Raw genomic sequence first — 15,499 nt, forward strand, 5'->3', positions numbered from 1 at the left:
CCATCAACTATTATTAATAACTACAATTTTCAAAGGCCTTACTATTACCAAGTATATCCTGGAGTGTTACCAGATATGTCTTTTTTGATATAATATATTATGTATAAACTATCTACTATAAATAACATATTGCACAAGCTTTCATCATTTTATGAATCTAAATATTAACAAACACTAAAAGCTGATATATTAATACTGAAACATTATTAATATATGTAAAAATAAAATATAGTTCGTAAAGAGTTATTTTATGTATTACAAATTATAAATAATTATATAAAAGTAATGACATACATTTGTAACATAACCTATATACTTTTTCAAAATATTAAAATAATATATAAACACAAATATAGAAATATAGAAAGATTGATATTCAAACAATAAATATTGTGATAGAAATCCAATATTTTTTAATTTTTAATTTAAATGTATAATATATAATAATTTAGATGAATAATTTAAATGTTAAAAATTATTGTAATTCTTTTATTTGTTTCAAATCCTTTATTTTTAATTCAATTTAATTTTTAACTAAAAATATATTATTTTTTACTAATTAAAATTTTAATAATATCATGAATAAAAAAAATTATAATACACAAAATTCAATTCAGAAACAAAAAGCATAGAAAAAAATATGATACAATAGTTTTATCATTCATTATTCAAATTATCTTTTATATTTTTTGAAATCAATAAAATTGCAAAATTAGCAAGAACTTCATTTCTTATTATTTTATTTAATAATATTATATCACATAATATTTCGTTAATTTTAATAAAATTTAAAATTTAAATAAATTTATTTTTTAAAATAAATTAAAATTAATTTTACAGAAAATCTTTTATTATGTTAAATATTATTGATAGCCGTTAAAATAACCGAATAATCCTGGGAAGTAGGGAATAAACCAGTAAAATCTGGTAATACTGGCTTTACTGGTTAGTACAGCTAATATACATAGAGGAATATGAAGGAAGTCAGAAGGGAGAAACGTGTAGTCCTCGTTTTTCTTCGAGATTATAAGTTCAAAAGAAAGAAAGAAAGAAAGAAAGAAAAAAAAAGAAAAGTAAAAAAAAAAACCTGGTTTATATACCAACCTGGTCGTTGTACAACGTATACTGTGTCGGTGTGTGAGGCGGTGGATAAGGAGGCGGAAACTGCCAGACGAATTGATCTGCCGGATTGGCGGTGGTATAGACGTTATCCTGTTCAACAGCTGTGCTATTTCCCAGATCCGTCGATGTGGTAGTCACTGACGTTTGCGTGCAACAACCTTCGCCAGGATAAGACGGAGCGACGATTGTCGAAACCGGCGATGTTGCCGTTTGAACTACGGCTGCTTCCGGATGTACCGCATTCGAATGATCCTCTCGTTTCCGCAACTTACTACGGACAAGCCGAATTGCAATCATAGTCCCATTGCTTCCAACCATTTTTCTTTTTTCTTTCAGGTACAGCTTCAAGAGCTTCGTGTTAATTCGTGAACAAATTTTTAAATTGTTTTATGTCACAATTCTCGAATGGATCGAGAATTTTTATTGGTTCCCGAAGGAAAATACGTAAATCAAACGACCAAAGAATATGTTTGTTTTTACGTAAAATATACAACTTTTCGAGCAATATGCTTCTTATCAGTCTATTTTTTCTCTCTCTTTCTTCCGTATATTATATATCGTTTTTTTCACTCTCTCTTTTCTTTTCCTTCTTCAAATTCTATTTTAGCATAATTTTACAAAGCTTTTGTTATTTATAAATAAAATTATAATACGAAAATGTATTCTTGATTTAGAAAATGTCCTTTTAATTCTTCAATTTAATATAAAAATTTACTCAAAGCTTTACGCAACTTATTCTAGCCCACCTTTTAACTCATACTATCGATGAAACACTGTATAATTTGCGTTCAGCTGTTCGTTCTCGTACATTCACTCAACAAACGACGATACATTCGATGACTAGTTTGAAAAATTCTTGATGTTGAAATACAGCGTTAGATTGAACAACGACTGTACAATAATTTTTTACTTTTGAACTGAAGAAAAACCACCACCCGGCTTCTCTCACAGCCAAAGGGCACGCGAGCTGCCAGAACTCTCCGAAAATTACCTCGTTTCGCTCATTTCAAAGCCAACCGAGATCTGACCAGAACGATGGCGCGCGACGTTATTATATACTGTGCTTGACGTCACGACTACGCGGCATCATGATTGGAAGTTGCTATGAGCTCCGACCAATCAACTCACTTACTGCGTGAAATTCGAACGGTGTACGCTCGCTCGTTCACTTGAGAGCTTTTCATTGCCGTCATCTCGGATAAACGTTGGAAAGGCCAGACAATATATACTATAGGTATGTATACGTTTTTAAACATATCCATGGAATAAGAGAAATAATGTACATTTGTACTAATTCTTTGTATGTATATTAATCTTTTACTGTCATCATAAATATTCCTATTACATTTTATGATACTTTACTGAAACTGTTCGTGGATTTATTTGTGTCAATTATTATGAGAAATCAATCTTTTTAATGAACAATTTTTTTTTATCTATTCATAAGTATATTAATATTACATGGTTAAAGACTAATAAAAATTTAAATAATAGCTTTTTCTGAACTTTTTACTTTAAATATTACATAATTACTTTAAATATTACATAAATATTACATTATTATTTATATTAAATATATTCAGGTTATATTTAGATATATTTTTAAAAAAATTTTTATTATTAATTTCTTATGAATATAATTTCGTATAATTTTTTATAAATATAGAAATTAATTCAAACATGTGAATTTGAAAATTTAAAATTATTTATGTATTATATATATTTATTATATAGATAGGATATAAAAAAATATTTTGTTTAATTGTAATTCTATTAAATTATAAAATTTACAAAAATAATTTACTTTTAAGATATTATAATAAAAAATATTTTTCATATAATTTTTGTATTACTTATTATTGAAAATAACATTAATAATTTTTTTCATAATAATAAACATAATAATGATTACTAATACTTTTGTTATAATTGTATTGATAAATTATGATTTGTCTCAAATTTATTATATTTTAATATCTTTATTTCATATAATGTTTTGATTTTCATAGAAAATATATGATATTATTTTCAGAAATTTTTTCAAAATAAATTTAATAATAATAAATTATATATTTTGTTGAAAATTTCATCTTTTTTAAAATTATATAAATTTTGTATAACATATAATAATAATAATTTGTATTAACATATAAACAATTATTTATGAATAATTATTTATATATTTTTGAAATATTATTTTTGAAATTATGAAATATATGTATTGTTTTGAGTAATAAGATATTTTAATAAAATGATTCATTTCTCTCGATAATCAATTAATCATTAATCTACCTCTATCTCCTTTTGAAGTACTCTTTTTCTGAACAATTCAAAGAAATATAAAATTAATCAGAATTATAACTTTTTATGCAATTTATTATATTATTAAATACAATAGTTTTAATTCTTATTAAATTATTTCAATAATTCTTAAATTCTTTTTATAAATATATTTATAAATTTTTTCAGAATATAAAAATATAAAATTTTATGAATTCAAATAATCATTCGTTTATCAATTTACTATATTATATGTTATTTGGAATGCAATTGTTAAATCCAGCGTAATATATTTTGAGTATTATTTATATATTAAAAGTTAATTAAAAGTTAATGCTAAATAAATTTTTCAAAAGAAAAAAATGTAAGATTGCCTATTGAATATATCAATACTTTGATATCAATTAATTAATTTTCTGTCCTTTTTATAGTCTTGTGAAAATGCTTTACTATAGCATTTATAATAAAAACTTTATTGCAATATTTTTCGATTAATAATTACTTTTTGTTCGATATTAAAATATGTTGTTACCAGAAATTATTTACTTTTTATTTATAATTATTATCAATTATATCACAAGATACAAATATCGATAAAAATTATAAATTTCGAATAATTAAAAAATTACGAATTTAATTAAATTACGAATTTCAATTAATATAGATTCTATAAATATTTCATTCAATAATAAATATCAAGATTTTTATTTTTATTTCTTTTTCAAGAATTGCTCTTTTGTATGATAATAACTTGATATTCCCAGAAGGAGACTTTGTCTCGTATATTTTGACCGCAATAGTATTCGTCTTTTATACAGATGTTTTTCGATAAAAAATTTTTCAACAATCTATTATATTATACAAATATATTAAACTGTCTGATTAATTTGTTACAATGAAATTTAACTTGACAACATGTTGAACACGAGTCTAGACAGAATAGGGGTAGTTTAGGTACATATATTTGCGTGCTCTATTTAATTAGTATCTATTCTTGACTCTTGGGCGTGTAAGTATATAGATTGTGACTACATTACAAAATTAGCTGAATCGATAATAAGCATATTTATATTTTTTTATGATCATTTCATTCATTAGAGATATATAATAAATATATTTAAATATACTTTTAATCCTTTCTTTATACACATACTTAAATGATAATATAAAATAATCCTTGTTAAATTTGTGTTTCGTAAATATTATATCTACTGAATTTTTCATTATATCTGTTTGTTGGAATTTATATATATATAATGTATGAATAAATTTCTGAATATATTCTGATTCATTAATAAACTTATCATGCAATAAATTCATTCTTTTGATATTAAACGGAAAATAAAATGAAAATCTCTAGAATTATTCAAAATTATAGAGTATCAAATTGATAAATATAAACATTTATCCTTTATATATAATAAAAATCATTTAAAATATAAATTTTGAAAAATTTTAATTGATTAAAACATTTTCTACAAAATATTCTTATAAACATTGTAAATAAACAATTATAATTATTCACCATTTATTTTTGTTTTATTATTATTATTATCAAAATAAATTTATAAATTACGTCTGTTTCACTGAATATAAATAATTATAAATAATTTTGAAAAAAAAATTTCTTTTAAATAATTTTTAAGATTTTTTAAGATTTTCTATTATAAATTGATATTGTTTATTTAAAAAAATTAATTGATAAATTGAATTATAATATTTACATATTGAATATTGGTTTTATAAATCATGGAAATGTATTTATAAAAAAAAATATTATAAAAAAAAAAATTTTATGCATAAAAAATATTTACATAAATATCCGCAATTTAACCATGATATTAGCATAATTTTAATTATTTTGTAATTTTAATTTTCAATGATAAAAAAAACGAATATACAGATTTACATTTCATGAATGATGTAATGAAGGGTTTGAAATAGCATAAGGATATAAGTATGTACATGTATATATCTTTACGTAAAGTAATAAAATAACTAATAAAGTAAAATAATAATGATAACTATCATAATAATTAATATATAATTAATATATAATTAATATATATAAATATGTACAAAATATTACTTTATATTGATTTCAATCTATTCTTTGAAAATTCACATTTCATATAATTAATCTTTTGAATGAGATATCTATATTAATAGAAATGCAATAAATATATTATTTAGAAATATGAACTTTTTATATGATATCATTTTTAATTACACAATTTCTCTAAATATGACATCACGATAAGACTTGACTCATTATATCGTTCAATATCTTCTAATGAACAAGCAACTAATCAGATTATCGTATCTATTTTGTATCTTTTACCTGAGAATTCACGTGTTGTTCATCTTTAAATCACATTACATAAATACATAAGACACGTGTTTTTTAATAATGATAAATTTTATATATGATTTTATATATATGATGTATGATATAATGTAGTATAATATATCTAATATTAATAAAATAAAAAACTAATAATAATAAAATGTATAAACATAACATATTATATATGTATATATATATATATATAATAATAATATTTATCTTTCGCAAAAAATAGAAAATTTAATTTTTATTAGATAAAATGTTCAGTTAATTATAAAATAATAATAAAAAGATAAAAATTTTATTAAAAAAAAATTTAAAAATTGAAAATTGGAATTTTTTTAAAATTGAATTATTGTTTAATTAAATTATGGATTTCAATTAAGATATTAGAATTTTAAATATGGTTTTTATTTATAAATAAGGAAAATACATAAAAAATTTGTTTTTAACGTTTCTAAAAATTAGATTTAAAAAATAATAATAAATTTGATAATTCTGGAATATTCAAACTTTCATGACATAAATAAAATTTTAGAGAGAGAGAGAGAGAGAGAGAGAGAGAGAGAGAGAGAGAGAGAGAGAGAGAGAGAGAGAGAGACTCGATTTTTTATATTTATTTATTTGGCAAATTTTTGATTTAATATATATATTGTATTTAACGAAATGATTTGATATATCGCCTTGCATTTCTATTCAATAAAAATTCACTTTTACTATTTACTTACTATTAGCGAAAGTAGTTCTTCTAATTTTAATTCTGATTTACATATTTTTTGATGTTGTATATAAATTTCAATATATATAAATTTCAATGTTTAATTTAACTTAATAAATTTATGCAATTCTTTTTATTCTTTTTGGATTAAATTTGAAATAAATTCTATTTTGCAAATAAATTTCTATTGCAAATTAACAATTATTAATTATTATCTGCTTAGTTATATGTTTAAATTATTTTTGAAAACATTATAAAAGAAAAAGATATGGTTTTCATTAACAAATTTTTCATAGTTTTAAAAATTCACTAATTGCATTTGACTACGTGTGTATTTTTATTTGTATAATTTATTTAATATAAATATTCATTACATTCAATAATTATATTAATATATATTATAATTCATATAATGGAATTCATAAAATATAAATTTTTAAATAAATAATTAACTTGAAAATTATTTAGACAATCATTATCAAATGGAATTCATTATTAATTATTCTCAATTTGCATTAAAGATAAAGATTTTTAAATGGATTTACGAATAAAAAATTATTCAATATTTATAATTTAATTTATTATTTCATGTATTACATATTGTATTTCATGTGTAATAAATGTATCAAGTATGTGATATATTTATTTATTAAAATTGTATAAACAATTATATATACGTATTTGAATATTTAATTGAATAAATACAAATTTCCAATGCGTATATATTATTACTTTTGTAATTTATCTAACAAATATACGTATCACGTTGTTTCACAAAAAACATAATACTCGTGGGAACTATAAGATGAGTCAGTCAATCTTTTAAAATGAACAAGTTCACGTGTTTGACATAAAATAAAACATATTCATTTTTTTTTATATATTATATAAAACAAATTGTTTATTATTATATAATTATTATATAAACTTAATATAACCAATATTTTATAGCGAATAATATTCATATTGAATTATATTATACATGTGTAATAATAAATATTTATGATTATTTTCAGTTTAGTTTATAATTTAGTTTAATGACTGATATTATTTTATTAATTAATAATATAAAAAAATATTATTAGTTTCATTTTTCTATCACTTATTTCTTTATTATTTATTTTCATATAATATTACTTGTATATAAAGTATTTATATACTTTATTTATAAAGTACATAATTATATACTTATTTATAAATTTTATTTAATAATATAATGATTAGGTCAAAAGTTATTATCAAAAAATTATATCAAAAATGATCCAATTTTATTATCAAAATTAATTTTGAGATTAAAGTATCTTGGAAATAATTTCAAACTTTAATGTTATATTCTCTTTAAAATACATAAAAATATAAAAAAAATTATATAGAAATACAAATATTTTTTATTTACGCTGAAATTTTAAATAAAAACTTATTACTTATTACTTAATACGTAAAATTGAAAGCATTATTAAAGTTTTTTTTCATTAAAATTAAGTATTGTAATAAATTAAATCTTTGTGTTATTGAAAACTGTTTATTTATTTCGAGTACAAAGAATTAAAATATCTATCACATACAAAAAATATTTATATTTCAAAAAGAAAAGGTTTAATGAAAAAAAATTTACGATTTTTTTTCTATTTTTAGGAAAAATACAACAATAAAGTTTGATTATCTGTTTCTAAAATACCTTGTATAGAACTAACAATCATGAAGATTAATCGGATAATAAATCGATAAAAGCTGACTTAGTATAATCAGAAGTATACAGAAAATTTTCAAAGAAAGTATATCGCAATAAAATTTTTTGCATATCATCTCTGTGTTAAATCTATTTATGTGAAATCGTCAAAAATACGAAGAAAAATATATTTATCGATTATACTGTCGATATGAAGAAACCTTTCCGAATAATCTTGATTACAATGCTATTGGATAGGAAAACTTACAATTGGATAAATTCTTTATTGAGATTTAAAACAAAATTCCTTTACAGATTATGAGATTTTCACATTTCATTCATGTAAGTTTACATGTGAATTTTGAGGTTAAAATCTTTCAACTTCTCTTTCTCCATTCTAAATGACTTTTCATATGATTCATAATGTACATATAAATTAGATTTGATTTAATGTATTATAATATATTCACTACAGACATGTATGTGAATTAGAAGAAATTATAAACAATAATATGAAAAAAATAACTATTGATCTATTTCCATAATGATATAAAAATTAGATATGAAATATTCAAAATTTCAAACGTCAAAAAGTTTTGTATTTTCAAACTTTAAAACTTTTTTGTTATTTTTATGATTCGAAAGTTTGGAAATCTAGCTAAAGAATAATTTGCATAAAAAATTTATAAGAATATTACGAACATAAGAATTTATTAATGAATAAATTTTATTTTAAATGAATAATAATCAACTTAAATTGTTATTTAGATTCTAAATTTATTTTAATCAATAATTTCATCAATTAGTTATAATTGTTTATATTTAGAAATAATAGAACGTAAAAATTTAATTTTTCATAAGCCAAGAAGATTATTGTTATTATTATCTGATTACAAATTTAATTTCGAAGAATTTTAGAAACTTGTTAAGACTTTACCTTTATTAGAACATAATATAAAATATGTATAGAGAAAAAAAATAAATAAATAAAATAAAATAAAATAAAATAAAAGAAAAATTAAAATATCGAGAGTTTTTTAATTAATTTAATTTATATTACATTATGTAATTAAATTTTTACTTATTCTCTAAATATAATTTCAAAAAATATATTTAATTCAATATTATAAGATCAATAATATAAATACATAATCTAAAACATTTAATAATGGTTAAGCTTCTATTACAAATTTTTATTTTCATTGTGTGAGAGTATATAATAAAATCTTTTAATCGACTTTTTATTTTAAAAAAGATAATATATTGATTACTAACTATAAAAATGATTCATTGAAAATTAAATAAAATTTTGTTTTTTTAAAAATAAAAAAAATATTGCGCATTTAAATAAGATTTAAATTATTTCTAAAATTGTATATTTACTTAAACTTTTACTGAATTCATATATATATATATTAATTATTTGCGAAATAGATTCAAATAGAATCAAATATAAGCTAAGTTTTTTCGAAATTATCTTTATCTTGAAAATGTTAAATTGAATGAGTAACACATATTTTCAGATGAAGAAACGTGATTCATCGATATACGAAGAAAAACCTATGAAATACCTATGCATCTTTAATCACTCATTCCGTTTATGACTCTTGTCGTTACTTCTTTGAAAGATAAGTGTTGTTTAATTTTTTTTTCTTCTCTTCGATTTCTTTCTTAAAATTCATAAATATAGTATTTGACAAAGACAGTGAAAAATGATGAAATAGACATTATACGAACATCTAATAAAATTGTTAAATTAAAAAAAATTGTAACTAGAAAATTTATTAGAGTTTTATTTCGTTTCTTTCTAGTTTTAAATGAATTTGTTTTCATTTTTTTAATTTCATTTCTAATGTGGATCACCTTGTAAGACATTCATTTTCTTGATCATTGGCATTTAACAAGTTTCAATTATGATATTTACTTACTTGTTTTGTTCATATAACGTCAACATAAATTAATGACGTTATTTCTTTGTTGACTGCTTTTTTATACTATGACGTAGTGTTTGCACTCGATAGAAGTATGAACCAAATACATTGTTATTCGTAGATAAATCGCACGCGTGCAAGATAAAGAGAGGAAAAGAGAAAGAAAGATATGACCTTAATTGGATAGAGCTTTAGTAGATGAATGCACGCTATTTGTTGATGCATGTTCAATGAAACACGATTAACGTGCTTAAAAAGACTGTTGAACTCCATCCAATTGTACACTTTCTTTCAATATATTTTATATCTTCTTTCTTTACAGATTTCTTTTGAGATTTCATTGGTCTAATTTTTACATTTTGTTATTATATCTATTGGATGAATTTTGTTATCTTATTTCTTTTTTTTATTTTTTTTTTTTGTTTTCTATCGTTTTGAAAAGAAGCTCTTGAAGTTGTATCAATATCAGTAATTTTAATATATTTTTGTTGATTGAATAATTTTAAAATTTTAAAAATTATTTTTATTTTACACATAAAATACTGTGAATATTTAGATTTCATTTATTGATTAATTCAAGATACTTATATGTACATCTACATTCAAAAATATAAAGAAATTATTATATTCGCTTCAAAAGTGAAAAAAATTAAATTATAATTGAATATAGAGAAATTTATTTTATATAATATTTATATTATTCAAAAATATAAAAAAACAAAAAAATGCACACAATTTAATATTAATGATTTATATAGATAAATCATACAGATATTAAAGTTTTATTAAAAAAAAAGTATCATAAAATTTTTGAACGGAAATATACTATATGTATCTATATGTATAGATAAATAAATAGATAAAATAAATATGATATACAATATTAATACAAGATGTCCCGTATTTATTAACAAAGAGAAAAAAGTAATACTTCATAAAAAAAGTGAGTAAAAAATATAAAAAAAATATCGTTTTATTTCAAACTTGACGGATTCGAAGTCTAAAGAAAATTATTTCAATAAGATCATTGATTAAAATACTACAATTTTATTCATTGAAAATAATAAAATAAAAATGATTATCCTCTTTAACTTCTTTTTTATCTATTCAATTTTATTTTCTGTATTCTAATATACTATTTTATTGTAATCTGTTTCTTATTTTTATACATATTTTATTTTATATGTTTATTTATTATATTACATATATTTATCAATATTATTATATTATTATATTTTAAAAAACTAATGAAACTAATTCCATTTTTTGCATTTCTGAAATTTCATTCAATTTTATTATTTTATTAAATTCGCTATTGTTAAAGCTAGCTTTCGAAAAAATTAAATTAAAAAGTTTGAATAACTAATTTTTGATTGAATATATTCGAACTGAATTTTTTGATAAATAAAAAAATTTTTGAATAAAAAAATTTTATTCTATGTCTGATTATTGTTATACATATAATGTCCTTCTGTTAATTATTCATTCATACCTAACTGATAAGTGATCAATGTTATATAAGATAACAAGTTTTTGCGACTGATTTATTCAAAAATGTTATTTTTTTACATAGAATTACTCTCTTTCTTATTGTAGTGTAGTTATTAGAATAGTTAGATTTTACATTGAATTTAAATAATATTTTGACATTTTCAAAATATTCATATTGTATTTATATTGCAATCTTTTTTAAAATATTAAGTATATATTTTATTACCTGATCGTTACAGCTAATAGAACGATGATAACACCGACTAACACCAAAGCGATCAATACACCACATATCATGTACACGCTGTCAACAGGAGGATCTGTATACATAAAAATGATTAAATTTTATTATTAGTATGTCTGAAACATTTAATAGTATAAATGAATAAAATAGTATTATGATATTTAAAGAATATCTATCTCTTAATTTTTATTGATTGTCGTTAAAATTGAAAAATAAATTTATTTATATTTTTTTATATTTCATTCTTAACATATAATTATTCAATGAAAGGCTTCTTATCATATCTAGAGATGCATTAATTTTATATTTCAATGAAAAGGCATCTTATTGTATCTAAAATTGCATTAATTTTTATTTAATAAATCATTAGTTCATTGCATTCATTAAAAAATATTATTTATATTTATGTTTTAATGAACTTCATATGATTGAAATTTATATCATATTTACACACATTTCTGCTGATATTAAAAAATATTAGTTAATAAAAGCTATGAGTTGACAAGGTATGATCCCAGTATAGAATATCGCACTGATCAGCAAATGGTATTTTTTCAAAAGTTTAATAAAAACAAAAAACGAATATAATAAAAATTATAACTATTAATAGAACAAAAAAATGTTTTTCATTTTTATTTATAATAAAAAATTAAATTTTAAAAATCAAATTAAATATAAATGAAAGATAGATATATTGTCATTCATATTATTAATAAATTATGTAACATTCTTGTAACATTTAAACATTTACGATTTTTTTAAAAATTATTTTTAGAAATTATTTTTAAAACATCTTATCTTGTAACATTAATTCTATCTGACATATTGTAAAGTTTAAACAATAATAATAATCTATTATCTTTAATCGTTCTTTTATATTATACTTTTATTATTAAAATTTATACATTATACAATTGCATTATTTTATATTTTATATAATAACTATTTTAAATTAAAAATATTTTTGACGTCATTATATAGTATAGGTCAGAGTTAAAATGACCTTTACTATATCTATGATATTCATTCATCCCTGGTTGAATACCCTTCCCTTTAGAAGCAGTCTTCTTTGTACTATAAATGAATATATAGGAATAATGTTAATATCACGTCATATTAATATGACATCATTTTATATACATATATATATTTTACATTAAAAATAATGATTTTTAAATGGAAAAAATTTTTAATAGAAAAATTATTTTATATCATTTTGATAATTTACTTTCTATTATTTATTTATAATATAATTTATAATGTCACTTTAAAATCATTATCATTATAAGATAATTTTTTATTTTAAAAATCATTTCTATATTAATTTTATACGCATATAGTTGTTATACGAATATAACGAAACAATAATATTTTGCAGACTAGAAATTAATGACAAATATTTATAATATGCATTCGTAATGTAATGTTTCATATATTTATATTAACTGTGGAAAATATTACGTGTGAATTGTGGAAAATATTGCGTGTGAATTGTGGAAAATATTAATTTGCACCATATCATTAACACATTTTTAATTTAGGTATGTTTATTTTATATACATAAAATGTTTTATATGTTATTAGTATATTGAATCTATTCATTAATCTAAACAATGTCGAGAAGTAATATAAGTTGTCTTTAAATTATGTGCATTGTACTTTAATGTCAGCGTATTTATCGATCGACACAACCCAGCCATATATAAAAACGGTTAACCTTCCTCGATAAGGACGTTTTTTTTTTATAATATAACGTGACTACATTTTGAAAACATTTTTTTTTGTTTTTGTTTCGCGTGTTTCATTTATTGTATAATTCTTTTCAATAGAAATTTAAAATGATATGAATATTTATTTATTTATTTTTTTGTTATGTACAATATTGTACAAAATAAACATTCTTTATAAAAATTCAATTTTTTTTATTAAAAAAATAATAGTTGATAGATTTATATTTTAAAAATATATTTGTTGCACAATAAAATATAATTTTTTAATAAATTTTTAATCAATAAAATTTTTGAAAAATATATTAATAAAACCATTTTTCATTCCCATATTTGAAAGTAAAATGCTCTGCGTATATAATATATATAATATACTATAATATATACTTATATATACTGCGTATAAAATTATACATATTTAATTTAAAATTTATTATAGAATAATAAAAGAAAATATATATAGAATGCAGAATATAAAATATAATATTTAATCTAGTATTTTTTTTTCAATATTTGCTATTATGTAATTATAACAAATATATAATTTAATAAATATTATAACATTGAATAACTTTTAAATCAAGCTGCAATTAAAATTAAATAGAACATTGAATTATATATATTCATATATTTATTAGTATATTATTTGTTTCTTTGTTCTTTATCATCTTCTCTTAACATTTGTTCATTATGATATATTTTATAAAATAAATATAAATATGAATTTAAAAATTTACTAATATCTTTTAAGCTGTTAAATAATAAGATTTAAGATTAATAACTTTCATAATTTATAATAAAATTACCATTTATAATAATTACTTTCAACAGAAAAAACTGTGAGTAAAACAATGGAGCTTCGAAATTTCAATTTTTAGTTTTCAAACTTTGAAAATAATATTTAAAACTTTTAAATCTTAAGTAAAAATAATAATAAATATTTAAGTTCGTGTTTAAATTTCAAATTTATTATAATTGATATGATCTCACTGATTCATTATAGTATAATAGTTTACACAGAGAAAATATAAAAATTAATTTTTTACACATCAAAAATATAACCATTATTATTATAATTTATTATAATCTTTCTTTATTACTATATTGGCTATAATTATGAATAAATTTGAAGAATTTTTAGAAAATTTTAATATTTATAAAGATTTTTTAAGATTATAATTATATTTTTGATAAAATTTTCCCACGAAAAATGTAAATTTTAGATTTTCAGAATTTCAAATTTCACATCATACATTTTCGGATTCGAATTTCATGTATTTAAAAATTAAATTTCAATCTATTTTTAGAAAAAAACATAAGTACAAACATATACTATAAATTTTTTTTCTCCACATTTATTATAACATTTTTGTTCATTCGTTGTAACATTTTAATTTTAATAATAAAAACAGATCGTTATAACATTCATACAATAATCGTTATAACATCTCATATAGTATCATTCGTTTATACATCCCACGTGTATTTTAAGACTATTATATCGTTACGTTCGTTAAAGAAACAAATATTTTTAACTTGACAATGAGTTATAAGGAAAATTTTATAACAAAATGGATAAGTTCATCTCGAAATACATATGTGTATGAAACAGTAATAAATTAATGTTGAATCAAGGCAAAAATTTTTAACATATAATTCAGTGTATTTGAAAGGGATATTTTGTGATCTACAGATAAATAATTCCACTTTGTATTTTTCTAATGTCTATCAAATATTATTAACCATTTTAACCTTTATTTTCCGTTTTTCAAAATGATAAAAGTAAAGAAGGATTATAGGATAACATGCATACTAGTATTAAATTATTAAAAACAATATTGATTATCATTCAAGAAGCTTTCTTTATTTTTATTTAATAGTAGCTATCAAGTGATAATTGGATTTAGAAATGCTTCTGATACATGTATTAATTTATACTTTATATTTGATGAGTTTGAAAGAGGATTATA

General features: G+C 19.7%; 1 protein-coding gene and 1 long non-coding RNA gene across 16 annotated transcripts in view; one reads left to right on the plus strand and one right to left on the minus strand.

Annotated features, from left to right (window-relative positions):
- The window catches only part of LOC107995915 (uncharacterized), a 79,777-nt gene that overhangs the window by 4,983 nt on the left and 59,295 nt on the right, over window positions 1-15,499 (minus strand). For all 15 annotated transcript variants that reach the window (XM_062079956.1, XM_062079960.1, XM_062079957.1 and 12 more), the window contains 2 exons: window positions 11,785-11,878; window positions 1,105-1,393 (listed from right to left, as the gene is read on the minus strand). In XM_062079956.1, coding sequence (XP_061935940.1) covers window positions 1,105-1,393; window positions 11,785-11,878 — 383 coding nt within the window. The remainder of the gene's footprint in view (window positions 1-1,104; window positions 1,394-11,784; window positions 11,879-15,499) is intronic.
- Window positions 1,392-11,496, plus strand: LOC133666731 (uncharacterized). Its single transcript, XR_009831264.1, has 2 exons — window positions 1,392-2,356; window positions 9,660-11,496. It is a non-coding gene; the product is annotated as an uncharacterized LOC133666731 (long non-coding RNA).

The sequence above is a fragment of the Apis cerana genome, linkage group LG9, assembly GCF_029169275.1.
Source record: "Apis cerana isolate GH-2021 linkage group LG9, AcerK_1.0, whole genome shotgun sequence".
Taxonomy (NCBI): domain Eukaryota; kingdom Metazoa; phylum Arthropoda; class Insecta; order Hymenoptera; family Apidae; genus Apis; species Apis cerana.